Genomic DNA, 27,975 nt, shown 5'->3' on the forward strand with positions numbered 1-27,975 from the left:
TCAGCACATAATGTGTATAAAATAACACAGTAATGCCTCAGGACTCACAGCCAAATGTCAATATGACAATCAACACATTTCCTGTTTTCTGTCCTCTCTTCCACAAATACAGATGCTTTTATATTTGAGGAGCTCAGATGCAAAAGCTGCTAAACGCCAACTCTGTCGAAAATGAGATAATGATAATAACTGAATGCTCTTGGCATGTATTATATATTCATCAAATACTTTCGCTTCAAATCAACTAACTCCTCAGGCCTTTGTTGGCAAAATCGATTTAAGCAAAGTCGTCTAAGTGCATGGAAACTAATTGAATGAACATCAACCATGATGACACTCAAACTTGTGTCCCTTGTGAGTACTTGAATAACACGAATGTGGCAGGGACATTTTCTTTATTTTACCTTTTGACATTCATCATTTGCAACATTTCTAGTTGCATCTTTAGTGATTTTGTTTACTATGTCTTGTCTGAAGAAATTGATTTTCTGCGGAGAGTGGAGATTTTTGCATGCACTTAAGAGGGTTTTGCAGCAAAAGAAAGTCAAATTTATTAAATACCAATGAAATTACTAAACTGACATTTGTGGGGGAAAATGGCATTTTCATTACTAATAACCTTTTCATTGCCATTAAAGTGAAATTGCAAAACCTCAACAAAAGAGCCTGATAAAAATGCTCATTTACAAGTAAACGTCAGAGGGTTTTGCATCTGAACTCCTTAATTATTGGCATCGTGTTGATGCTTATGTCGTTACTATGGCAACCACTGTTAATATACCAGATACTGACTACACGGTATTACCAAACAGCGCTGGACAGCAGTGTGGACCTTCGGTTGGTCATACAAATGTGCAGTGTGAACAAAGACTACTACGCATATCTATTTGTTTCAAGTCTGAGTTTTGGTACCACCAGGGACAGTTTTTAATTGCTAGACATTACTGATAAAAATCTAATAGAAAACCTAACAGTTTGTGATGATGAATACAATTTACAACAGACTACAATTATTTTAACCAAGACAGAAGCTTACAGCTGTCAAACTTGACTCTTTAAGGTGCAAAATAAAGCAAAAAGAGTTCAAATGAATGAATACAAAAGTACAGGACATAGATGTAAGATGTCCTCATGTAACTTCATGGTACACGTATAATTAAAAAATAAGTTCCCGGAGCACCTTGGTGCCATTGTCGATTTCAGTTGTTTGACTAAACATGAAAAGTGATGAATGACATAAACGAGGCAAACCTCATCATAGAGCGTACAAACTGTACATGAATACTGGTCAGAGAGACTGTCGGAAACAAGTCAGCAGATTCAGCAAAGCCAGCTAATAGACATGATACACATGAGTATGTTGGCATTGTGTTTACATAGTCAGATCTGCTTTTCACACACACGACTCATGCATACAGCGTGCCCTTTCACAACAAAACATAATATACCCTTTATGTCTAAAATGGTCTACTCCCATTGTGTACTGCAATAACAAAGACAAACAATTATAAATTAAGTACATGATTACTGACAAATTGCTCTAGTTGGTTACACCAACCCTAAACAGATCAATTGCATGAAGTGTAAATCTCACGAAAACCTGTCAAGAATATTACAGTAAACGAAATGTACCCGCGATAACGCTAGCTTAAGTCAATTAGCATCTTGTTAGCATTTCTGCTGTATAATGTAGTTTTTCGGTCTATGCATCAGAAATTTCTATCGTCTTGAAGAAAACGCATACAGTATATAGAAGCTAACGTACATGAATGAAGGTGGATGAGTCAGTTTAAGAGCTTTGTCAATAAAAACCTACACATGCACATACAAAAAGAGTCACAAAGAACAATGATCGTGGCACCCTTCAACAGTCATACATACAAATGTCTCTTTCATTTATTTTTTTATGCACTATTGTCCTCTTTGTGGTTTCACATTAGACACCCTTTTGTTTTTCAAGAAGGTCAGCTTTCCATCTTTTGTGAATTTGGTCACTTTTATGAGGTGAGGATTACATACATATAGCGCAAGAACATGACGTAAGAGTGGAATTCAATGGCTGAATGGCTATTCAAGCTATATGAACAGAGTCCATCACAATCAGTGGCAATAGATAGTGAATGGCAGATCTGTCATGTAGGATGTAGACAGTCCTGCTGTTGGTGCCATACGGATACAGTATACGGAATGTATGTTTACATGCTGGTTTGTACTGGTCCTGTTGTACAGGAAGTCTTGTTGCTTTGTATCCAGGCTGGTGAATACAGGCAGTGGTTGGTCCCATATCTCCCAGACGTCTAGAAGGCTTAGAAGTAGAGGGCTGGTTCACTGCTGAAGTCTGACAGTGAGGAGCTGTCAGCAGGTGTCAGCTAGGAAAGAAAAAAACCATTAACCAACAGGACAGACATTTTATTTGTACTGGAGTATTAATATGTGACAGTGAACAAAATTATGATTTTTTTTTTAGACAAAACTCATTGCACAGTTATACAGACACATTTTAGCTCATATATTGTGGCTTGTTTAGAGATGTTTGAGAGATGCTAATAAATATTGAACAATTTCTGCCTGGCAGACAACATACATTTTATAGACAATGGACAAAAAGGGATACTCGTGTCCAGTGAAAAAATATATCATATATGTGGACATGGGCTTTTTGACTTTGGTCAGTAAAAGCAACCACCTGGAACGCCCTATTCTTATGTAGCCGACCTTTAAGCAAGCTTAAAGAGATAGTTTACCAAAAAATCTAAGTTCTGTCATCATTTTCTCGACCTCATGTTGTAAATGGTTACAATCAGCTGTGTGCCTCCCATCATTTATCAAAATATCTTCATTTGTGTTCAGCAGAAAAAAAGAAATTCATACACGTTTAGAACAACATGAGGATAAGAAAATGATGAAAGAACTGTCCATCAACATACGCCTTATTCAGTCCGCTGCCATGTTGATTCCAAACTGAGGCTGTGAGGGATGGGCGTCCAGATCATGGGTTTTAAACCTTTTGTTTTGTATCAGGATGCTGGTCATTCAGCCATCAAAACACAAAAATACTTTGCTTTACAAATTTCCAAGAACCTTAGGAAATGTGGATTGTTAAAATTAGAATGAACATATGACCTAATTTGAGATGAGAACAGTGCATTGTGGACATAATATCTGTTTTGTATAATCAGTAATTTCTAATGTTGTAAGCATAAATACTTTTCTTCAAAAAGTAGGCCTATGCATCTCCAGTTTGTATAGAACATAAGAGTATGTCCCATGTATTTTTTCCTTTATGTTTTTTCAAGACATGAACATTGTCTTAATAACGTGGTAACTTTATAACAAGATATTTACGTGATAGTTCGTTGTGCAAGTATTGTTAAATATTGGGTAAAACCCCATATGAACCCCCAAAGTATCTCTTAACCCCAAATAAAACTAAGTCCTAATTTTTAATTTTAAAGAAATTAGTCTTTTAACTTAAATCTGCTCAAACACGCAGATGTGTTTTAGTTCCAAGAGAGGTCACACTAAACACTGATGATGCCTAAAGAAGACATTTAGTCCTGAAAATTTTATTTTTTGTACATATTTCCTGTATTTTCTGTTTGTATCTTAATAAAGTAGATTGAAAAATAACTATGTATGGACATTAAAACGTATATTCTTATAGTTTACCATGACATCCTTTGTAGATTGTGAATTATCTTGCCCTCTGACAGCAGGGTCGCTATGCTTGTGTTCTTGCCATGTGTTAAAATCCATTGAGTGTTTAGGTGTGTAACTGGACAAATCTAAAAATGAGGAGAAACAGCTTTATGAAACTCTTTGTGACATACATTACTTAATTTAAAACATTTCTAACCATTCAAGTTGTACAAAATACACAATAAGTTATTATAATATTACAACAATATTCTTATGTCATTATTAATGAGAACTTTAAAGGTTGTCTTTAAATTTGGATGCTGAAAAGTGTCAACTACCAGCTGCAAAAGGTGTAACAGCATATAACTGGCCAGCAGATGTCAACACTGATCCAAACTAAAACTGTAGTCCAATGCAGAGAAGGAGAAGCATCTTTGGAAACTACTGCTATTTAAAGGGACAGTACACCCAAAAAACACCCTCATCTCTTATTAAAGCAATGGGACTTTCTTTGGTCTGTGTAACTCCAAGAGCATTTTCGCTTTGCTGTTTACTTTATTTTAAGTATAGCGCATTAATCATGTGGATAACTTTAGTGGACTACTTTTTTCATTTACGGAGCTTGTCTTTATTGACATTTATTCCAAATGTATATAAAAACAAACTTCTTTTGTCTTTTATTAAAGAATGCTTAACCGTTACTGAATCTATTTCCTGCTCTGCCCACATTTATGGTTTCTCTGCTCTATACCTTCATCTTTCTGTCTTCCTCTCATTCTGTCCACTTCCTCTCATTCTTCCATTACTCACCCGTGGTGTTGTTGGAATGACTGGGTGAGCTGGCGTAGCTGGCGCGGGGAATGTTTATCCTCCCGGTGCTGATATTTCCATCTTCTTCTCCTCCTTTTTCCTCTCCTTCCTCATCCTCCTCTCCACTGTCCCACACGCTGTTTTCAGATGGGTATTCAAAAGTGCTCTGCAGGCTAGACTCATTGAAGGATATTTTCAGCTGTAATGGAGCAAGAAAACAATACAATTCAGAGTCAGAAAAGCAGCCAACATATAAAGTGTCCAGCATATAAAGTTTTTCAATACTATATAAAAGCATCCCGGGATGCATCATAGGAACTTGCTGTGGGCAAATTGTAGTCTAGGCAAATTGTGCTAAAATGTGACCCTGTCGGTTAATTCCAGGCTAACAACTCATATTGTAAATATGAGATTAAGAGTATCAAAGTTTGCTTATTGATTTGACATGGCCTTACAGTAGTATTAAAGATATCAAGGTTATATTTTCACAGCATGTTCTTTACATTATGTAGGATAAATGTATGTAGAAAACAGTAAATTACAAAATTTACAATTTGCACTGTAAAAGTGAAAGTTGGATTAACTTAAAAATCAAGTAATTTAATTGGTAACACATAACAATATAATTAAATGAAACATTTAAGTTGAAAAAGCTTACATGTTTAGGTGTTAACAATTAAAGTAATTTGTAGATCCAAATTTCAATTTAGAGTGTGTGTGTTTTTACAGACAGGGGCACTAAGATATAGCAGTTTTGAATTGTGTAATATTTATTTGTTATTATTTGTCACTGCACAATTCCCATACTTCTACTGTTGTAATTTTAAATTCTGATGGCAACAATTACTCTTAAATATGACACACAGAATTGTGACACATAGAATTAAATAACAAAAAATGAATAGGAAGATGGACCCACAATTTATACCCTAAAATGACAGTGGGAGATGCTGTCAAGAAAATTGCATTTGTTTAGGAAGGCTTTACCAAATCTGTCCACTCGTTTCTATTTATCAACCCCAGGGATCTATGGTAACACACAGACAGGCTTTTGACTGTTGAGTACACAATGCAAATGAAAGGGAAATAGTTAGTCAAAAAATAAGCATTTAAAGACAACAATGTTTCCTTATTGCTTTATTTATCACTCTATCAGGATTTATTCTGAGATTAAACACTTATCGAATTAGGTCAATTATGGTTATAAAAGATGATTTTAAGGGGCTCAGATGCGAAAGCCACGAAACGCCACCTCTGCTCTTGGCACATGTTATATGTTTATCAAATATATTCGCTTCAAATCCGCCTTATCCCGATCAAAGGCCATTTAGAAATACAGAAATAAGCCAGTTAGCAACTATACAAAAAAAACAGCAACCACACAGAAACACCTTGAACAGCATTGTGGCAACCACTTTTCCTCATATCAAACACAACTTTTCTTTCTTTTCAAACATTTTATATTTCTAAACAAATATAATAACAAATATTGTATTGACCATTTTAAACCCATCTAAAAGCTGCTGTACCACAGTATGTAGTTCAAAGCAGGCACCTGACCAATGCATGTGTCAGCTCTGTCCTAAATCTACTATAATCTCTATCACATGTCCCTACTAAAATAACATTTATTTACACAATGTATATGGGATAACTAAGAAAATATTTCCGCACACCACACCTTACAAAACAACTGGAAAAAGGCCACCCTTGATGTAATAAATAAACATTCTCTTATATTCCCTAATTTGTCAAGTTGGGATTTGCTTTAATTATAACCTTTTTGAAAAGGAAAAAATAAAGTGTCCCAATTAACCCGAATTCACCCCATGTTTAATAGCATGTTTTTTAAAGAGGAATCATATCAACAAAAAAAATGTTTTTTTTTAATAGTTCTGAATGTTTTTTTATCACACTGTTTTGTAGTACCATGTCAAAAGATCCCACCAAGCCAAATATCTGTGATATTCTAGTTTTTATATTATATGGCCAGGACCCTTCTTCAGTGTTAGTCTATGAGACTTTCTTCCAACAGGTGATAAAAGGCTTATAGCTTAGAAAAGTAATATACCACCGCTCTTCCTTAAGCACGATTTGATTTCATTACATTCTGTTGCACAAACAGTGCGAAACAAATTACACGCCTGTTTAAAACCAGGAATGTCAATAGATCCTGTCAACTAAATTTACAGTCTCTGTAAAATTACAGTATCGGGAGTAAAAACGAATTATTTTTCATTGTTTGTCATTTGTTTCTGTTTATTTTTTTCTGACTGTTAAATTATTTCCTGAACTTACAATAATGTAACTTAAAAACCGTAAGATATCATGAAACTTCACTGCAAATGTTATTAGTTATTGTGTCAACAACACCCACATTATGTAAATTAAGTTAAGTTTTCTAATGTTCTCATTTCAATAAAAAGCAATACATTGAATCACTTCTTCCATTACTCTTTAAGAGGAGTTGTAAAAGCCTGATCTCATCTAGTAACTCACATGGCACTAAATCAGCTGTGGTTATGTAACACAATGGGCATGAACTTGGGTGTGTAGTCAAATCTGTGCCTCTTTCTATAAAAAATGACGCAAGAACAAACATGACACTTCACAGATTAACTATACATTGTGCTGTGTGAAATAGGAGATGAGCACTTTTAAATATTTTTTCCCGTTATATTTCTGCAAAACCGACATTTTATGTTCTTTCATTGTTGCAAATACAACACTATTGATTAACCAAAATAGGTTTTTTATAAATATTATGTTATTAAATTAATAAAGCTTTTATTGTAGGATAGTAATTTCTAATTAAACAGACAAAATATGTTTATTCTCCTGATGTCTAAAGTAAATGACAGTCTTTTTCTGTAAACAGCTTTTTAGCAGGAATTACAGTCTTCCTGGAATTGCACATTTAAATTTTTTTACCCATTTTTCATTGCAAATTTGTTCCAACTCGGAAGCACATGTACTCCACAAGTATCTCTGAACTTCCAAATTTAGGTTTACTGCAGATTTTTAATCAGATCATATCCAGCCTCCTCCAGAATACTAACCATCTGTTTATAAGTTGAACTTTTATAGTTTCATGCTTAGTTTTTGCTGTGTTCTTTGGGTCATCATCTCCCCGCTGAAAAACTTTATTGAGGTGAAACCATGGGTTTTTGCAACATTGGGTCGACAGTAGTTTGTAAAGTTTGCAATATAAGTGTTTTCTTTTAAAACCCACCACTTCACCTCAGATAACATTGAATAACTGTATGGATTAGTTTTTGATGTATGGATGTGCTCTTTTTAAAAATGCGGCACTATCCAGTGCCATTATGAAGCTAAAAAGAGCCACAATTTTATTTAATCTAACTCTGACTGTGTTTGGCTGAAAGTAGAAAGTCTTATATACCTAGGATGGTTTGAGGGTGAGTCAAATATGGGCTGTTTTTAATTTTTTGATTTTTTATTAGAATCTAGTTTTTTTAAGTCTCCTCCCAAAGAGCCTGAATCTGTGGAGCTCTGATTAGGTGTGTTTATGTCAGCCATTTTATAACTGCTACCAACTAACAACATCTAAAAAAGCATTTTTTTTACAAAACGCCATCAAGGCTTATCTTCTCATTTATGACAAGTCACTTGATTGGTGTACAAAAAGAAGCAAGGGCAACACTGTCATGACCGCAACCTTCTTAAAACTGATGCCAATAATTTGAGCGCGTCACTAAATCCCAGGCGCTCTAAAATTTCCCGCGTGCCAGGAAGCGGGAACAACACACTCACTGGTTTTAAACCCCTGCGCTCCTAACAACCTCTCTAGTACAAGCTCATGTGCAAGTACAAGTGCCCCCTCCCAAAAAATTATACATTATATATATATATATATATATATATATATATATATATATATATATATATATATATATATATATATATATATATATATATATATATATATATATATATATATATATATATATATATATATATATTTATATTAATATATATTGAACTTTAGTCATTCAGGGCTCCAGACTAACTTTTTTTATTAGGAGCACTGTAGCCCCTGACTGAAAATTTTAGGAGCAGAAAATTTAGGGCACACCGTAAATCAGCCTGCACTGCATTACTGAAAAATACTAAATAGACTTAACTATACAGTTGTTGCACATGTCATTATGCACAATTGATTAAACTTTTAGAAAAAGAAGGTATGAACCAAAGAATCATACAACCCCCTTCACTAATTCTAGGCATAAGATACATACATATACAATAAGTTATAATCAGATAGCATACTGTAATGAGATGAGTGGCAGGGCAATCTACATACTTGTCCTTTACACGTTTCTCATCTTTTATCCGGTTTTCCTTAACTGGGCAGTGGGCACTGATGTCTGAAACCTTATTTCTCATCTATAATGTTGTTGGTGTTAAGGCTAAAAGTTCTCCCGCTCTCTTTGTCTCTCATCTCTGCAATGTTTAATTTTCCGCACGGTTCTGAGTGAGATGTGTTGACTTTATCCGGGCTGCGTAGACCCATCGGTACAATTAACTGAGCACATGGTAACATAAAACAATATACGCGTCATGCAAATGAGCTTTTAAAACCAGATTGCGCATTCCGTAGTTTTGTCACACGAGTACTTGTAAAAATAATTTTTGGCCGCAGTTTGGAGCCCTTGGTGCCCCCCATTGCCTGGTGCCCCAGGGCACTCGCCCAATTCCGTCTATGGATAATCCGGCCCTGGTCTGAATCATGCGCATTACGGGGCGGTTTCCCGGACCAGGATTAGCTCAATCCAGGACTAGGCCTTAGTTTAATTAGGAAATATAACTAGTTTTAACAAACATGACTTACTAAAAACATTACCTGTGTGCATTTTGAGGTAAAACAAAGGGCACTGATGTATTTTAAGATATGTAAGTGCAAGTTGTTTTCAGTTTGGAGAGCTCTTAAAAGTGTTTAAGTCTAGGACTAGTCTAATCCCTGTCCGGGAAACCGCCCCTACAAGTTCAGATGCTAGGAGCCCATGTCGCACGTATTCACGTCTAAGCAAGAGAAAACGTGCACATTAACTCTAGGTGCGTACGTTACAAGCTCTTTCACACAAAGTGAAGCCCACAAACCCATCATGTGAGGAAAAACACGCAATAAGGATAGTTGGTGATGGTTAATAATATTATCATCATATTTTTACATTAACATGCAAAACTATGATGATAATATTAATAACCATCACCAACTATCGTCTTGAAAGCCTGCTACTGGTGATATGTCTGACGATCGTCGATACACGATACTATCATCTATCGGCACAACCCTAAATAGAAAGTCTATGGTGAATGGCCGGTTTGGACTATAGCCCTTTACTTCCCGGTTGAATGATGTCAATATAAGAGTTTCTCACTAAGCTCCGCACACAGGAATACATAATTCGCTAGTTAAGCTCAAACAGCTCTGGCTAAGCTAAGCTGCTGTCGAATCACAACACACTAAACACAATCAGAACCCGTTACGTATTTCTGAAGGAGGGATTTAATAGAACAAGGAAGACATCAGCCTGTTTTTAGGACAGTGAAAACAGCGCTATAGAGATAAGTAAATTGTGTGAAAAATACTGTGTTGTTTACACGTGAAACATGAACACATGTTATATTGCGCACCATAAACACAATCATAGCTTCAAAAACACAAGAAAAAGGGGCCTTTAACTACTACACTGAGCTAATATTACTATGTAAAATGAATGTATACAATGTTTGCTAAAGATCCTTGAATTCTTGCCTGACTGCCAAATCCACACAGCAGCAATCCATGCTCACTGTCTCCCCTCGTCTTTTGGAAACCAAAACATTTTATTTAATCCAGGTCAGTTTAGTCACTAACCAGACAGATAAAAACATACAAACTGGAAGTTAAAGGGGCCATGGCACAAGACTTTTATCAAATAAATCTCAAATAAATCTTTGGTGTCCCCAGAGCACATATGTGAAGTTTTAGCTCAAAATACCATATTAATAATTTATTTTAGCATGTTAAAAATTGCCACTTTGTAGGTGTGTGCAAAAATGTGCTGTTTTGGGTGTGTCCTTTAACATGCAAATGAGCTGATGAAATTCAAACATTGATCACAATGATGGTGGTTTGTTGCAATTAAAACTTAATTGTGCTTTTCTCTGCACTAAATGGCGGTGCTTTAGTTGGATAGTGCAGATTAAGGGGGGGTATTATTATAATAAGAGCTCCTTATGACATCATAAGAAGAGCCAAATTTCAACGACCTATTTTTTCATGTGCTTGTAGAGAATGGTTTACCAAAACTAAGTTACTGGGTTGATCTTTTTCACATTTTCAAGGTTTATAGAAGCACTGGGGACCCAATCATAGCACTTAAACATGGAAAAAGTCAGATTTTCATGCCATGGCCCCTTTAACTTCGGACCATCCACGTAGCCGTGGCAACGAAGTCAACTGATCTATAGGTTCCACCACAAAAAACATCTATAGGTTCCACCACAACCTTTAAGAAACTACTGAAAGCACACCTGTTCCACATTCGCTTAACTAACTGTCAAAAGCCCTTTTCACACAGAGATTACAGAAAAAAAACACTGAAAATGTGTCTGGTATTTGTCCAGGTATCACTCAATTTTGGTTCATACACACTGCTAATGATCTGGGCGTGCAGAGAGAAAGAGACAGTGAGAGAGAGAGAGAGAGAGAGAGAGAGAGAGAGAGAGAGAGAGAGAGAGAGAGAGAGAGTGAGAGAAAATACAGATTTATTGTATTTCTTCATATCAGTTATTTCACAACAGCAAAAGAAACTATCATAGCAGAATTTGCCAAAGACACTGTTCTGATGTGAACTAGGTTGAGATTGTATGTCACATCCCCACTGACACAGATTTAGGGGATCTACCTAAATTACAACATGTGGTTGGCAGCATGCTGTAAAGCGGAAACTGGCATGTAAATGCTAAAGCTGTTTGTGTGTGTGTGTGTGTGTGTGTGTGTGTGTGTGTAAGGGAAAGATTGTTGCGTCTTCATCAAGGTTTAAAGCTGAGCCTCATTAGAGGTAATCTGCTGCCAGTGTGTTTAATATTAGAAATCCCCCAATCATTGACAGCTGGTAGGCCTATGAAACATAGACATGTTACGCATAATATGCATGTTATTGTATCCTAATCGTGTGAGGTTTGTGATCAACCATATGTGTATTATTGTATACAGGGGATTCGGCACATTAAATGTATTTTAGTCATGGGTAAATCATTTTGGCATATCTGAAGGCTTGCTATATTGCATATGGATGCAGATATGCACATGCATATACACAAGGATACAGAGATTTGGAGAAACACTATAAATTAAAACTCTCTCACCAAACAGTCTCTGTTAATGGTCGAGTAATGGGTTTTAAATAACTGATGCTTATTGCTAAATAGCAGGGTGGCCAATGGCTCATATAATCCAGTACCAATTCACTTAATGTGCAATGCAAACAAACCCATTTTACACTCAAAACTCACTTAAATATGTTTAGTACATAATATCAAATTACGTATGGATAGCTGTAGATAGATTTGGAGCTACCAAATTTGTTAATGACAAATATCAGCAGATCACTTGGCCTGGCACGAGTTTCTTTATGCATGTATCTTATGTGGTGTATGTGGTATGTGTAATGTAGCCTATGTACTAAAGGTGTTTTCCTCATCCTTGGGAGGAGACACAATATGTGGTGTGTCAGCAGGCACTGTAAGGGTGTGCATAAGATATTAACAGCAGGTTTTGTCTGCTGTAAAGAAGAATGTTTGTGATCATCGTCACACCATGAGTGAATGAGATAACAGTATGCTTTCATTGAAGGAATGGGTACAGATCTACTGTATCTCCACCTCTAAGAAACAGCACCACAGCAAAGGTGTGTATTGTGTGCCAACCAATTAAATAATTAATCCTCTGTCAAAATCAGAACATACTTGAAATAGTATGAAGCTACCATATATGGAGTGGGATTTAAACCAATGAAATTATACTGTTAGGTAAAGCTACCGAGAGTAAAGCAACACATAAATTAGAAATAAGTATAGAAAGAAAGATTTTTCCTCATCTAATGTGTTATGGATACTGTAGCATGACTTCCGTAAGCTGTCTGCTATTGTTAGCATAGTATACACTAATTCTAATCTCTACTATTTAGGATAAAAAGTGGCAAGAACCTGTTGTGAACCTTTAGGAATTCATGGTTTTCTGAATAAGTTTGTCAGAAAATGTGATCTGATCTTCATTTAAGTCAAGGGTAATATGTGTCTAAAAATAATTTCACAAAATATGGAAAATGGAAAAAGTAAGTGAACCCTTAAAATTAATAACAATAAACTTAACCAGGCGCTTCCTGTAGCTGTGGATGAGACCTGCACAACATTGAGCATAGATATGTACACTAGATTTCGCCTTGGCTACGGCAGTTCATTGGACCGAATGCGTCAAACAGAGCCGCCATCTTGAAACAGGGGAATCCCGCATCAGCGTCATTGTAGGCAATGGTATAACGGAAATAAAATCACCATAAATCGTCATGAATGCAATTTTCTTTGTTTTCTTTTGGTTCGTTTCAACAGTCAGACATATATTTAGCATTGGGTCAAGAAAAAAGTAAAGTTTTAAAATTTTGAAAATCGACTTTTTCTAACTGTAATGTATAGTGCTAGTAGCCCTAACATCCATACGCAGCACAAAAGTCTATGAATTCGAAGTACAGGCGGAGATAGCAGCTTTACCCAGATACTTCCTATGACAAGACCCCTGTCCTAAGATGGCGGCGGTTTTGACGCATGCTCAGAACCCCAAGGCGACATCTAGTGTATATATCTATGAACATTGAGAAGGAATTTTAGCCCATTCTTCCTGGAAGAACTGCTTTAGCTCCGTCATATTCTTTGGACGTCTCATGTATGGCCCTCTTCAAGTCAATCCATAGCATCTCTATTGGGTTGAGGTTGGTCTCTGACTTGATCACTCCAAAGTGAAGTGAGCTGACCTGACCGAAGGGGTACTATGCAATTGAAAATCGCCTCAATGGTTCACATACTTTTTCCACAAGCACTATGAGGGTTTTTGTTGTTCTCAAGAAAGACATGAAAGATCAAAATAAGACAAATTTATTCAGAAAACTATGAAATTCCAAAAGGTTCACATACTTTTTTTTGCAACTGTAGTGTGCAAAATTTGTTGGAGATTCTTGCCGCTCATCACAGCTGGATAGGATGGAAAATATTTAAATGGAAAATATTTATCTTTGTATGTGTAAGATATGGTATTAGATGTCACTGTTTTGTTTGTAGGCAAGCCACAGAGTAAATGAGCCATTCACAAAAGACATTTATACATTCAGAAGTAGCAAGAAAGAGTGCAATTTGATGGAAAAAAAAATGCTTTTTAAAGAGCACCTATAGTCCGATTCAAAAATGTACATTTCCTTTGGTGTGTAGGTGTGTTTTAGTACATAAGTTAATGATATGCAAAAGGTACATACCCCAAAGGAAACGATGACGCAATTTATCGTCTCCATGTAAATTTCTTTCTGGACTACAACCAACACACGGATTGTAGGCAACAGTTTACTTCCTGAGATTTATGATGTTGTAAAGACCGACATTATCATAATTCTTCCCGCTTCGGACTCACAGCCTGTAAGTTAACTCCTGTTAGCATTGCATTGTGACTGAAACTTTCAAACATTTTAAGGAGCGTCACATTTCCAGCCGATGTGAGATGTATTTAGACCAATCGCAACATACAGATTAGCTGGCCAATCAGGGACACAGAGCTTTTCAAATCAGTGGGCTCTATCTTACACCCTGCGCAATGCAGCGCAATGCGCGACGCAAGTGTCTTTCGCTAGTTTCCACCCTAATTTTCACGTTTAGCGCCGCGTTGTTTATAGCAAATGCATTTGCGCCCCCTCTTGCGCCCATGGGCGTTCTGGTCTGAAAACGAGGTGTGTTCAGGCACATTGTTGGCGCGTTGCTATTTTGAGGCAACTAAAATAGACTACGCCATTGACCAACAAAAACCTGGTCTAAAGTAGAGCTGAAGATCTTTGCCCGAACCCGACGGGACCCGTCGGGACCCGACGGGCTCGGGCGGGTTCGGGCTTCATTTCTAACATTTTACACGGGCTCGGGGCGGGCTCGGGCTTCCGCTCCGGCTTTGTGAGGTAAATGAGCGGTCAAGTTCAAATCAGTAGCGCAGGATCGCGCTGAATTAATTTACAATGGATTTAATGATTTTCATCATCAAAAACATGTAGCCTAATCTTGGTGAGTAGGTTTTTCAATGTATAACTAAATATGAATCGAGTCTTACATAATTTAGACAGAGGATATAGACTAATGTTGGCAGTAATGGAGAGAAGTGCCGACGCAAATCCCGCGGAGCCTGCCTCTTAATTTCGTTATTGCCAAATACCCATCTTAATTCAGAATGTATTATCTTAATTTAATTCGTTAAGAAATAATAATTTTATTGGCATATTTATAGTGTATTGCATAAGCCTATTTAGAATGAGATGTTACAATGTTACAGATTACTTATTTCTTTGTTTCAACTTCCAAGTGGCGTGTAGATTATTAGTCATGAATAAATAATGTTAAAACCTGTGTACATTTCTCATTCTTGACAAAAGCTGTGTGTGTGCGCACATTTAAATAATGTCGGGCTGTAAACGGGTTCGGGCTTTTAAAAAGCTGTCAAGAAATGTACGTTCGGGTTCGGGCTGCATTCTGTCGGGCTCCGGACATTTCGGGCCTAACTTTTAAGGCCCGATTACAGCTCTAGTCTAAAGTCTAAAGTCAATGGCGCAATGTGTTTTATGTTATTTAAAGAGCGCATTAGTAAAATGCGCCTATACACGGGAGGACAACGCGGGTTTGCTTATCACAAGGTACATGAATGCGCAGCAGCACAAAAATGCTTTTAAATATGAAAGATTAAAGGATTGAATGTAAAACATTATTATTGAGTCTCTTGGACATAAATGAGGACTGATTATGAGACGTTAGAAGGCACAAAGAGCTGCTTCACCTGCAGCCTGGTAAGTAAATAAATGCTTTGCTTTGAACAAATGCGTCTGTTTTTAAATGTTTTTTTATGCTACCTCACGGATTTATTGTATATGATGACTCTGTACCTGTGGATATGGTGAGATGAGAAACATTTTTAAGTAATGCTTAAAAAAACTCTTTGCTAAAAAAAACGCTGTCCAAGTGCTGAAACGTGAGGAGAGCCGTTTGTAAATTCTTTATCTCCTGTTTGTTACAAATAAAGTATTTTTAGAGTACAAACCTTATCTTACATACTTGTAAATTATTTTTTTGATGATATTGGATAGCCATACATTTAAAGCAATTACAAGCCTGCTTTTTACTTCCATGACTAAAAGAAAACGGGTTTTAAAGGTTTTAATAAAAAAATAACAATTTCAATACAAGTGGAAAAACAACATAATTATTATAACATTAAAATGTTAATAATTAAATGTTAAAATAACATTAATCTTAAACTGGGGATCTTCTTCCTCCGCTTAGTTTTTCAGTTTACAAAGTCCGTCATCTAAATAGGGATTAGACATAGCGCCAGAGCAACTGGCTTTTAAAGGGGATGAGAGCTGTTACTCTCATTGGTTTACTGCACGTTACGCCCAAAATACTCCCATTACAATAGGACCTACCCTTTTCGACCATGCGCTCGGCGCAAAAACCATTTTTCCCGTCGTTAAATTAGCAAAAGTGGATTCGGACACGCCCATTTAGACGTTGCGCTGTGCGCTTTAGACAATGCGCTTAGATCGTTAAAATAGGGCCCAGTGTGTTTCAGGAAGAGAGAGAAATTTGGAGCTACAAAAATGTATTAACGTTAACGTTTTTAAGCAATGAAATAGGTGCTCTTTAAGGTTATAACAACATCTTGAAAACAATGTCCAAAATAGACATAAAAACAAATATTGCATTAATGCGTAGTGTATTCCGTAAGACAATCAGAACATCAGCTTTTGAATTTTGCTTTTGTGTTGCAATATAGACTAATAATGACTGGAGGATTATGATAAATGATATGGGCACAAAACATTAACAAATTCCATTTGGTGACAATAATAGCAGACAACAACAAGCATTGAAACATCAAAAAGTGCAAATATCACGTGGGCCTGTAGGCAGGCGGTTTGATAAATCATTGGCAAGTTTGGCGCAGTGGGAGGTGATGTGGTGTTTTGGAAACAAAAAGACACAGATACCTAATTTAGGATTTCTAATGACAGGATAGAAAAGGCTGTGGACTCTGTTGCCCGGCGACAGGAACCACAGCTATTTTTAAAGGAAAGAGTGAAGGAGGAACTAAGCCAGGATCAAGAGCACATGCAAAGAGCAACTAAACGATAGAAGTATGCTATAGTTCAGAGGAGGAGAGAGAGAGAGAGAGAGATGGAGAAGCAATTCATATCAAGAGGCTTATCACAGAAAACACAGCGGCGGGAAAACAAACGGTCAGCTGTATCATCATACATACAAAAACACATTCGTTCTGTGGTGTCCTACAGTGGTCAGCTTGTATTTTTGTGCAGCTTGAGCTTGGCTTATGGTTAAGGTTTATTTGAGTAAGATTTGCATTGACTATTTCAAGCTGTACTCTCAAACAACAAATCAGCATATGTGCAAACAGCAAAGGCAGAGTCAGCAAAAGCACAAATGCCTGTCTTTTCATTTGCATTTAAGGGATATTACATGTTAAAGAAAACTTAAGCTTAGTGGCGGCCGGGTCACTTCTTTTTTCGAGGGCGCTCGATGCGAAGTTCGTCACAACATGTATTTGGTTGAAAATATGTGTTCTGCGCTTTGAGAGATCCTGTCTGCATCACGTGTCATGCCAAAATAAGGGCCTGCTGCAGATGCGTCTAAAGGGTTTATGATAAAATAGACACTCGCGTTTGCCAGTCGCATAATCTTATGCGTAATCAAAGTTTACTGTTAAGGGAGTGTCTTGCGTATATTTTGTGAACGTGGGCATCTCTTTAATCCTAAACTGTTTTGACGCGTGTGCCGCAGGCACTTGTTTTGAAAAAACACGTGATGCACACAGGATCTCTTGACACGCAGAACACATATTTTGGAAAAGGGAACCACACACATGACACTCATGATGAGCTCTATCTCCAGCATCTGTGACCTTGTTTGGAAAATAAACATAACGTCACAATGTTATCTTGTAACAAAAATAACCACAGATGAATTGTATCTTACTTGTTGTATACTCTTTCTAATAGTAATACTTTTACAGTAGAACTCAGTAGGCAAAGGTACTGTTTAAATGCAGAAATGTAAAGTTTGTTGTTGTTGAAGCACATCCATGATTTCTACGAAATTGACTGTACACTTGCCCTATATACAAAAGTCTAGCTACAACTTATAAACGTTTCATCAGACGTACACGCATAGCCACAATTATGCGATTGGCTTGAAGTTAACTTTCAGTCTGTACAGTATGTGCTTATCGATCTGGGTAGGGGCTAAACTGACCTAAATTATTTCGATTGTTATCAGAAATAAACTTCACTAGAAGGACTCGGTTGTTACTGATTCTATGCAGAAGTCTACCGGATGTTAAGTTTGGTCCACAAAAGCCGTTTCTTTGTGTTGTTGCTGCTAAAACCACCGATTAAATTATTTTCATAGTTCAATAAAAGTTTTCAGAGTATTAAACAAAAAGTTTTGCAACAAATACTTCCTCTGAAGTATTTTTGACAAAATACTGATTACTACATCAATAATCAATATTGATTACCACACAAAATATTTTGACTTCTTTAAATACAGTTACTTAGTAAGTGAATTGGGGCCAATCCATGTAAATTAAAATACACACATTTTAAAAAGTAATGATACGATCTTCTGTACATGATTTAGTGTAAAGTGTAGTAATAAAGCCAATATTGCAATCATCATGGAAACAGAGTTGGCTATAAATGTACACCAATAAGCTTAGTAAGCAACTTTCATAATTCATACATTTAAAATCAACCCATATAATTTTAGATCTTTTGGCTATGCTTTTTAAGGCATTGTGTAAGGACATTAAAGGAAGGATATTGGTGTTAATCCAACCCTAATACAAATGCGTACAAATAGCACGCAGTATGAAAAGTCGTGCATTACATAAGCCAAATTCCAATTTTGCATACATTTAACACGGTGCATCTTTTCGTGTCATTTCATGTATTGTTTTCTCAATTTATTTCTGTTTTTTTTTAAACCATTTTCGCTTGGTTTTAGGGTTAAATTTTGGATTGGCTTTCCGATGTCATTTAATACATAGGTTTTTCCATGTTTTTGTCTATTTTTAAACTATAGTCGCCTTGTAGTTGGGGTTAGAATTGACAATGGTAAAAAAACTGAAAAAAAAAAATTCAAAACAATACATAAAACTAAATGAAAAGCGGCACCGTATTTAGTGAACGGGAAGAACTGGTGTATCATATGCACGAAAAATTGGAATTTGGTGTATGCATTGCACCACTTTTCACACTGCATGCTATTTGTGCGCATTTCATGAGAATGGGATGGTTAATCCACATGCCACAAATGCTGAAGATTAAGTTTAACTTTGAGTCTTTAAATTTCATTCCACCACTTTGCCATCTATGCTTTTCCATCACTGTCTCGTTATTGTCTTTACTAATTCTCTTCAGTCAAATTAACTTAGATGTAGGCATGGGCCGGTTACCGGCTTCAAGGTATACCGAGGCTTTAACAGTCAAGGTTTCAAAACCACAAAAATGTTCTGTGATACCGTCTCCAAGGTATGAGCTGTGTTTTTATAAAATTTTAAAATCATGTGATTGATTTGATGTTTACATTTAATATACATTACCAAAATATTAAATATTTTTTGAAAGCATGTTATAATTTAAAGGCTTTATTTTTACCTGGCATTTGAAAATAACACATTTAAGTGTTGCAATGGCAATATCGCAACACCGTGAAACCATGGTATTTGTTAGTAGTTTTTTTTGCTAAAGGTTATCATACCGCCAGAATCTTATACCGGAGATGACAACAAACTGAAAATATTTTCATATTCACTTTGGCTGCAACTTTCTCTCTCTTAAGCTCTCTTTGATCCTCTCTCACACACACACACACACACACACACACACACACACACACACACACACACACACACACACACACACACACACACACACACACGCACACAAACACACTGGAGTGTGTGCTGAATTAAACATGACAGTGACAGTGGCGCTTTGCAGTCTGAATTCTAATTACATTGACTCTATTGTAGACACCACAGCCATGTGACAGGCAGCCACTCACACATACACAATGCTCCATATGCTATTACACAATGGAGTGAAAACTGTAGGATACATCATTAAATAATCTGATCTTCAAAGTACATGACTGCAAAGTAAAAAACAGCTGATGAAAAGTAACCTTCCTGTAGGACAGTGTAAGGTTAGGAGAGGGGCAGCTGGGGGAGGGGTATTAGAGAGGAAGTGAGTTGAAGGAGTAAAGAAAGAGAGAGAGAAAGAAAGAGAGAGGTATAGTGCATGATGGAGAAGACGGTATTCTGACTAGTCAATAATTAAGCCTAGTGGACTTTCACACCCATAGCAAGACATACAAGGAAAAAGAAGGGTTTTTATTTGTCTCCTGCGGGTCTACAGGACACACATTAGAAATGTAGTTTTATATTTTTTTGAAAATTAAGATGTTTTTTTTTTAAACCACTACAATCTGTATAGCCTATATTAGACATGAAACTGAGACTAAAGTGAATGCACTAGACAGTGATGGCCCACAGGCATTAAACATATTAAAATGTTTAAATGCATGCAAATAGTAAGGAAATTAAATATTTCATAGAATAAACAATTTCAGTCCTAAAATATTAAAACTAAATTTATAATAATAAAACAATGAGTTTATTAGAAAAAACTAGATGTTGGAAATTAAATAGGACAAACAAAATGGAAATAAATACTACCTAAACATTTAAACATTCATACTTTATAAAAATGTCCATTAATAATATTGACCACAAATAGAGAAAAAATATTTTTATGTCATTAAATCTGGTTTCGATATAATAAACTGAAACAACCACACCCCACAGGCCTAAAGACAAACAGAGAGATGGAGAGTAAATGTGCAAATACAATTCTATAGTGTACTGATGGACATCATACACTAACGTTATCTGTAAAGCTCCCACACGCTTACTAAAGCTGAGCCATGACAAACTAACAATCAGCAAACTAACCATTACTATGGACCACACCCTCTCCAAAGCCTTTACCATGAGCAACAGAGCAGAGGCATAAAAACAAATAATGAAACCATGACGAAGGTTCTCTAGTCACAGCCTTAGGAGTCACACCCACAGTCTGTTGGCTAAACGTCTAAATGAACCAAGGTATTTTGGTTTGAAATCATCTTCATCACTTCATCCCTTCTAGAAGCTAGCCAAATTCAGAAGATGTAATCGTGGATATGCCTATTTGTGCCAAAAGCCATAACTTATTTTATTATAAAAATAAATCCAGAATGTTTAGATGTGTCCTTATTTAAAACACCTGATTTAACTCATTCACTTGTTTGTTATCCATTCTGGAAGTAGGCTAATGAGCTAAATCAGGTGTTTTAAATAAGGAGACATCTAAAACTTCTTGGGAGGGGGTACTCGAAGACCAGAAATGGGAAGCACTGATCAATACCATAATAGCTGACAAAGTAACTTTAGTCTTAAATTCAGCAAATATCATCTTTTCCATGAAAACATGAGACCCTGCTACGCTGCAAACCACGGGGCTATTGAATGCTTTATTCTGATTGGTTGAGAAATGTTCCCAAGGTATGCATTATTTTCGATGAATGCACACCTGACCTATCAAATGTCTTAACATAACCACAAGAACAATGTCTGTGGTGGTAATCATTGTATAAGTAAAATAATTGACTCAAATCCATTTAATAATTTGAAAATAATGCACAGCCGCTGTGTAATGGCACTTCTCTTAGCGCCGCATTACTACCTTGGGTGTGCATTATTTTTCGAATAGTTTAATGGCCAGTTGTCAAATATACCTTACATATAACTGAAGTAGAGGCCTGCAATCCTGCGACTCTAACACAGGATCAACCAGATATCTTGTGGCACAGATATCTATTTTTCGAAAACAAGATCGGTCAGTAACTGGAGTTTATATGGCAGTAGAGGGGGTTCTAAAAATACCAAGACTGTCCACTATCCATACATACACAGCATATGTTGACAGTAAAATATTTTTTTAAATGTTGTATGTTAAGACAAATAGAATTATTGTATACCCCTGTATATTATCTTCCATTTATCTCTTTCTCTGGGGAATAAATAAATGTAACATTCTTTGAACTACTTTTAAAGTAAGTGCAGATAAAAAATCATTAAAGCCCACAGAGTGAAAAAAGCGGGAGTGGCCGAAACCTGGTGGAAACAAGATTAAAAAAGTTGTCCAGTGCAGATCTGTACGCTCGAGATCACTTTATTGGTTAGGCGTCCACCCTCAACAACTAAATCTAACCGTCAGGTGGTGGATTGTGTGAGTTTCACTGCCTTCATTCTTATTGGTGGTCATTGCATCTAGTCACAATTATTTTGCATACAATGAAGTTCTGACTTAAGTTTGTTGCATTGACATGCCCTCACTGTATCACCAATGCTTTTTGCCTTCGTCACTGCAAATACCTATTGTGAACACTTCTTTATTGTGGTTAGAGCAAATTAGGCACAGACTTCTGTAGAGCTTTTTATACATTACATTCCTGTACTTTCACTATGGGTGTAACCTCAAGGGTAAAAATTAAAACACAGACAATGTTATTGTCTATGCAGCTTGGTTAGACACTGGTGAACCCAAACCCCAGAGCAACCACTCACCAGATAACACAAATGCTCTGGAGACCCAAAGAGACAAGGCAAGCCTCAGGCTGGCTTTGTTTACTGTTTAACACAAATATTGAATATACACTTATACAAATATTAAAATATAATTATAATATAAATTATATGTGCCTTGTTGAGGAGAGGAATGTATTGGCATACCCTGGCATATGGACAGACTGAATCTATCTATGTACCAAAATACAGAGGCCTGTAAGCTTTTATTAGCACTAGCACGACAGCAACTTTGTCAATGACCACTCAGAACACCTTAGCAACCACACAACAATGCCCTGGCAACCACCTTACCACACCATGGCTGTGTCCGAAAACGCCTACTTCCATACTATATAGTAGTCGAGAAGAAGTAGGTGAGGCGAGTAGTTCGAATTCATATTACAAAAACAGTACCTGGATGACCTAATACTTCCAGCAACATTATTAAGAATATTGCCGAAGTTATTTGATGGACCCTTTACTATCCTGTGAGCCCCCGGGAGAGGAGTTATTCAATAAAGAAGAAGGAGATGTGTTGTTTGATTTAAAAATGTCCAAAAACGGTAATGCGGCTCTATTCAAATGCAAATACTGAACAGCTGTCCCTTGTGGTTAAATTGCATTTCTCTAATGTCGTTCCAGTTAACAACTACATTTTTTCATTGATTGCAATATTTTTTTTAGAAACCAACCACCATGAAACAAGGAGAACAATAGAGATCCTTAAGAACACATGGACATACTGTCCACATTCTAATGCCCTTGGTTTTGCCACAATTATTGTTTCCCTCTTTAAGCTCCAAACCAGAAAGAGCTTCAATCAAACTTTTAAAACCCAACAAAACAAAAGGTGTGGCACGGGCCAATCCTCATTCACATACATGTTAGGCCGATACGCACAACTGAGAGCGGGAACAATAGCAACATATAACAACTTAATCTGAGCCAGATTGGGTAAAGTCTTCAGAGAGGTGAATGGCTAAAAGAGATCTACAGTGAGGTTCACAACTTCCTGACGTTGACCATCAACTTGGACTGATTCCCTTAGCATTCAGTTCAAATTCTTTGACCGAAACTACACAAAAGACTACTGACTTCCTGCATTATAACGTCTGAGTGCACAAGAATACGTAATTTCACAATGAGGGTATTCACAAAAAATTGTTATTTTCTGTGGAGCTCGCCTGTGCAATTTAACTGCATTGCTAGTGTTTTCCGGGTGCTATCTTAAAGGGATAGTTCAATGGAAAATGAAAATTCTATCATCATTTCCTTACCCTCAAGTTTTCCAAACCGTTAGAAATTCCCTGTAGAAATATATATTTTAAAAATGTTACTAACCAAAATGATCTGGGGCCCCATTAACTTCCACATTCTTATTTTTTCCTACTATGAAAGTCAATGGTGCCCCAGATCTGCTTGGTCATAAACATTGTTTAAAATGTCTTCATTTATATTCAGCAGAACAAAGAACATTATACAAAAAAAGTAAATTAATTTTCATTTTTCAATTAACTATCCCTTTAATGTTTACCCAGTTTAAAAAGAGTCCAACCTTAACTCTCTATAATAATATAGTCTGTACTATATTCTATGGATTTGGTCTGTTCTTCAATATAAATCTATGATATTGTTTACTTATTTTATCATATTATTCATGTCTATAGCAGAAATGCTGCAGCAGGAGTAAGAATTCATATTGTGTCATCTATGGATTTAAATGCCTGTTAAATTTTTTTTTTCTTACGTGGAACATAAAAAAGATCATTTCAAATTTAGTCCAAAGAACATGACCAGCGAGTCGCATACTTTTGCTGACACATTTGGTTGCTGTACCAAGCGTTACAATCACTCAGTACTGAATCCATCCAAACGAATATTCGTTAAACTGTCTGATTTTTTGCTACACAAACATCAGAAAGTTTGTTTGATAGTGAAACTTGCATGCTTTTACTGTTGCCTCTGAGTCCTGCTTTGATATTCTTCATGAATGGCAGCAGATTATATAACAAGTCAAACAAACCTCAAGTATTTCTTTAGTTTCAATAAAATATGTTAAAGAATATACCTTATATTTCAAAGAGTTGGTTTACATTTCATTTAGATCTTACCATTAAACCTAAGAGACCTTTATTTAGATTGAACTCAGAACAGAACACATGACTCTCATTTTCCATCGTAAATCACCTGACCTCCTCTGTCAGGTTCTTTACTGCTTTTTAGGTTAGGTTATGAATTAAAGTTGTAGTAAGAGCATATGCTGCGGGCAAGGTCTATGTGTTAAAAACCTCATATTATTATATAATGCACTGGCCTCAAAAACCAATTTGGACACTTGACAATGTCAGTGCATCAGATAATAAAACATAATCTGCAAACAAATGATTCTATACCTTTTCTTAAATCAAACGTCACTTTTCATGGCAATATTTGACCCTTTTAGGGCATGTTTGTTATCAGTTCACACAGGTGTCATTCACTTAGGTGTAGACCACCCATAAACAAATTTTACTAAATTTGACAACCAAATATTTATCTGAATTTTAAACAGAATGTCCACCTAAAACCTAACAAAGTCAGTCTGGCTCAAGTGTTTACATTTTTGGGCCCCTGTAGCAGTCACACTCTCCTAAAAGTTGTTGACTTTAAATGTTATTGGCTGATGGAGTAACATCTTACTGTAATCATCCAATCTGTATGGCATGTATGACTACTGCTACCAAGATTGAAATACTCAGGTTTCATGTCACCCTCTAACACAATAACCCTCTAACCAATAAAGTATAGTATAATAATAAAATCTGTTTGATGAACTGTTTTACTACCATACTGGTGGTGGCACAACAGTACCTTTGAACAGCTCTATGACTGAATAAAGGTCTTATAGCCCTATATAACATCGGGTAAAGCAAGTCAGTTAAGTAAAATCAAATCTTCAGCTTCTATTTACTCAACAAGTTTTATCAAATGTTACACTAAATACTGTATACTTACCTTTTTTCCTGTTGAACCTGTCTTTGAGAGGCAGGATCGCCCAAGTGAGAGGTAGCCCCCGATGACCTCTATCTCCTCTGCAGCAGGATAGCGTTTTTTAAGCTGGGTGCCCAGCTGTGAGAAGGGGGCATCTGAGGCAGGTGGTGTGCCCACAGAGTCACTGGCAGGCTCCTGGGTATCGGGAGTGGAGGGCTGGGCATCTGGCCTTCGTTTTGGTACGACTGTAAACGTATTCCCTTTGCGCCTCTGCACCGCAGGGCTTGGTGGGGGCGGTGTTGGCTCAACAACTATGTCATCGATGTTAGTGACAGGCAGTTTATCAGCCAGCGATTCCTCTTTAGATGGGACCGATTTAACAGGTGATCCGGCTGAAGGGGGATAAGCTGGAACAGGTGAATGGGGGGTGGCAGACGGGGTGTGTTGTGAATGCTCTGTTTTGGCTTCTACATTTACCGTCTCTATGAGTTTTGGTGCAGAGTGTGTGACAGAACCGGGCAAAACAGGAGTTGGCACTGCGGGGTCTGAAACTGCCACGCCCACCAGGGGCCTTGGGGATGGGGGTGAAAGGACAGGGCTGGAGGGCGCTGTGTTTCCAGGGGATGAGATGGCAGCACGACCCTTGGGAATGACGGTAAAAGAATTACGAGACTGAAGACGCAGGTTGGCAAGCGCACGGGCCTGAATGTCACCAGCTGGAAGAAGAGAAAGATCTGGGCGAGGGGAGGGTCGTATTTCAAAGCTGGGCGATAAAGGGGGTGAAGTGGGGCTGGGAGTACAGTCGGCACGGGCACGGTGGCTCTGTGTAGAGCATGGCACCTTGGCTTTGGATGCTCCATCTGTGTTGTCCCAGTCCCTTTCTCTAACAAGCTTGGACGGAGATCTCTCACCATCTTCCTTGGGATGAGCAGTTGCACTCTGGCCCCCACTTCCCTCGTAACGTCTACGGGTGGAAGACACTAACAGAGGGGATCCCAAAGCAGGCGTGCTGCTCCCCGAGTCACTAGGAGAGTCGTAATGGTTGCTTATGGAAGACTGTTGGTTGTTCTGGAAGACTTTCCGAAGAGGCGATCCAGGTTGCTGGATGACTTTTGGCACCACATCTGGCTGGGGTTTGGATCTGGAGCTTGGACGGACAGGACTAGAATCAAAGTCTAGGAGGTTTTCTGTGCTGCGTGACTTGGGTTGAAACCTCCCGTAATTCCTGTCAAATTTCTGTAGCATGCGACTGACCCTACCTTGACACTCCATAGGGGTCGCATCCGGGCGCCCGAGTGTACTGAGGTTTTCCTCGCTTTTACTCAAACCGGTATCGTAAACTACCACTTCCTTCGCGCGTATCTCGGTAACCGGACTACCTCTCCGGTCTAACAGGTCATTGAGAGAGCTATATCCGCTTAACGTGCCATTCTCCTGCACCTTTGATGCGTGCTTCAAACCACATCCATCCGTAAAGTAATCCGGGTCAGATTCAATAATGATGATATTATCCGCGCGTATAGTCCGTATTCCAGGGACGCTACCGTATAACTCCAAGATGTGTTGAACGGGACGGGTGGCGTTGTCTTGGTTCTGACGCTTTTTGCGCTCTTTCTCTAATTTAATAAACGGGTTCTCCTGCAGCGGACCCAAGCTCTCTTGCAGCACCATGCTCTCATGCGCTCCGTTGTCTCTTACCGTTCTCTCCTCCGTGTCACTCGAGTCCGTGGACTGCCAGTGGTCTTTTGTTTTCACCGGTGACAGATCCGGGCTTCTAGTCGTGGGCTTGCCAGCAAAATGCTGACTGGCGGGAGTAATGGTATAGTTCCGACTGGAATGTGCGCTGGTAACATCATCCTTGCTTTTGCTTCCCGTTACTTCGCCGTTAAGTCGAGATGCGACCGATTCGGCACCTGCCCCGCCGCCCTTTGCCTTCCTCCGCTCCAGGATCTCGCGTTTCCAGGCCGGCATCCTCGGGCTCTCCTGCCCAGGTTCTTGGCAAAGGACGCGAAGATCCCCGCCCGACATAATGAAAGAATGCGTGGGGATGCGTTTAAAAGCAAATAATCTCTCGCCGTGCCCGCAACGTCTCTTCTTACTCGTTCGCGTACATCATTGCAGCCGCGACAACGTATCCTGCATGATGATGATGATGCCCGTCTACAGACAGCGACCCCGCCCTCCGCGTGTGACGTCACTCTTCCGCTTCAAAGAGGACGCCTCATTTGGTCATTTTGACTTTGTTTTAACATATGACCGCGCCTGCCCACAGAGAATGTTAATGTGAGCCCTGTCAGTCAAATACAGCACGCCCTGCCCTTTCAGTATTCGTCCCAGCATTTGGATTATGTTATCATTAAGCTCCTTGGAACAACCTACCTGGAAATTACATTACTGTAAAAAACACGTGTGAAACACTCTGCAAAGTGAAGATGTGTTTTTTTTTACATCCTAATAATAGATTTTATTTATTAGTTATTAAAACAAATATCAGTATTTGCTGAGAGCTTTGCTTTTTAAACAGTTTATGTCCTTGGTACACTTACAGACAGGCTTTTTGTAGG

At 37.7% G+C, this 27,975-nt stretch overlaps 1 protein-coding gene across 2 annotated transcripts; it reads right to left on the reverse strand.

Annotated features, from left to right (window-relative positions):
• Nucleotides 1–884: 884 nt before the first annotated feature.
• On the reverse strand, nt 885–27,583 carry tprn (taperin). Of its 2 annotated transcripts, XM_065284574.2 has the most exons (4): nt 25,436–27,583; nt 4,450–4,648; nt 3,670–3,785; nt 885–2,369 (listed from the first exon to the last, which is right to left on the reverse strand). In XM_065284574.2, the coding sequence occupies exons 1-4, from the start codon at nt 27,437–27,439 to the stop codon at nt 2,307–2,309; spliced, it is 2,382 nt and encodes a 793-aa protein (XP_065140646.2). In that variant the 5' UTR covers nt 27,440–27,583; the 3' UTR covers nt 885–2,306. The 2 variants fall into 2 exon arrangements, with proteins under 2 accessions (XP_065140646.2, XP_065140647.2); XM_065284575.2 differs by lacking the exon at nt 3,670–3,785.
• Between the last annotated feature and the right edge of the window lie 392 nt (nt 27,584–27,975).

The sequence above is a fragment of the Paramisgurnus dabryanus genome, chromosome 5 (assembly GCF_030506205.2).
Source record: "Paramisgurnus dabryanus chromosome 5, PD_genome_1.1, whole genome shotgun sequence".
In the NCBI taxonomy this organism is placed as follows: domain Eukaryota; kingdom Metazoa; phylum Chordata; class Actinopteri; order Cypriniformes; family Cobitidae; genus Paramisgurnus; species Paramisgurnus dabryanus.

Excerpts from the sequence above, each read along its gene's own strand:
- tprn (XM_065284574.2), bottom strand. The coding sequence starts at position 27,439 with ATGTCGGGCGGGGATCTTCGCGTCCTTTGCCAAGAACCTGGGCAGGAG. Across the intron at positions 3,786-4,449 it reads TCATTCCAACAACACCACGG|ATTTGTCCAGTTACACACCT; the intron begins GTGAGTAATGGA and ends CCTCATTTTTAG. Across the intron at positions 2,370-3,669 it reads AATCTACAAAGGATGTCATG|CTGACACCTGCTGACAGCTC; the intron begins GTAAACTATAAG and ends TTTCTTTCCTAG.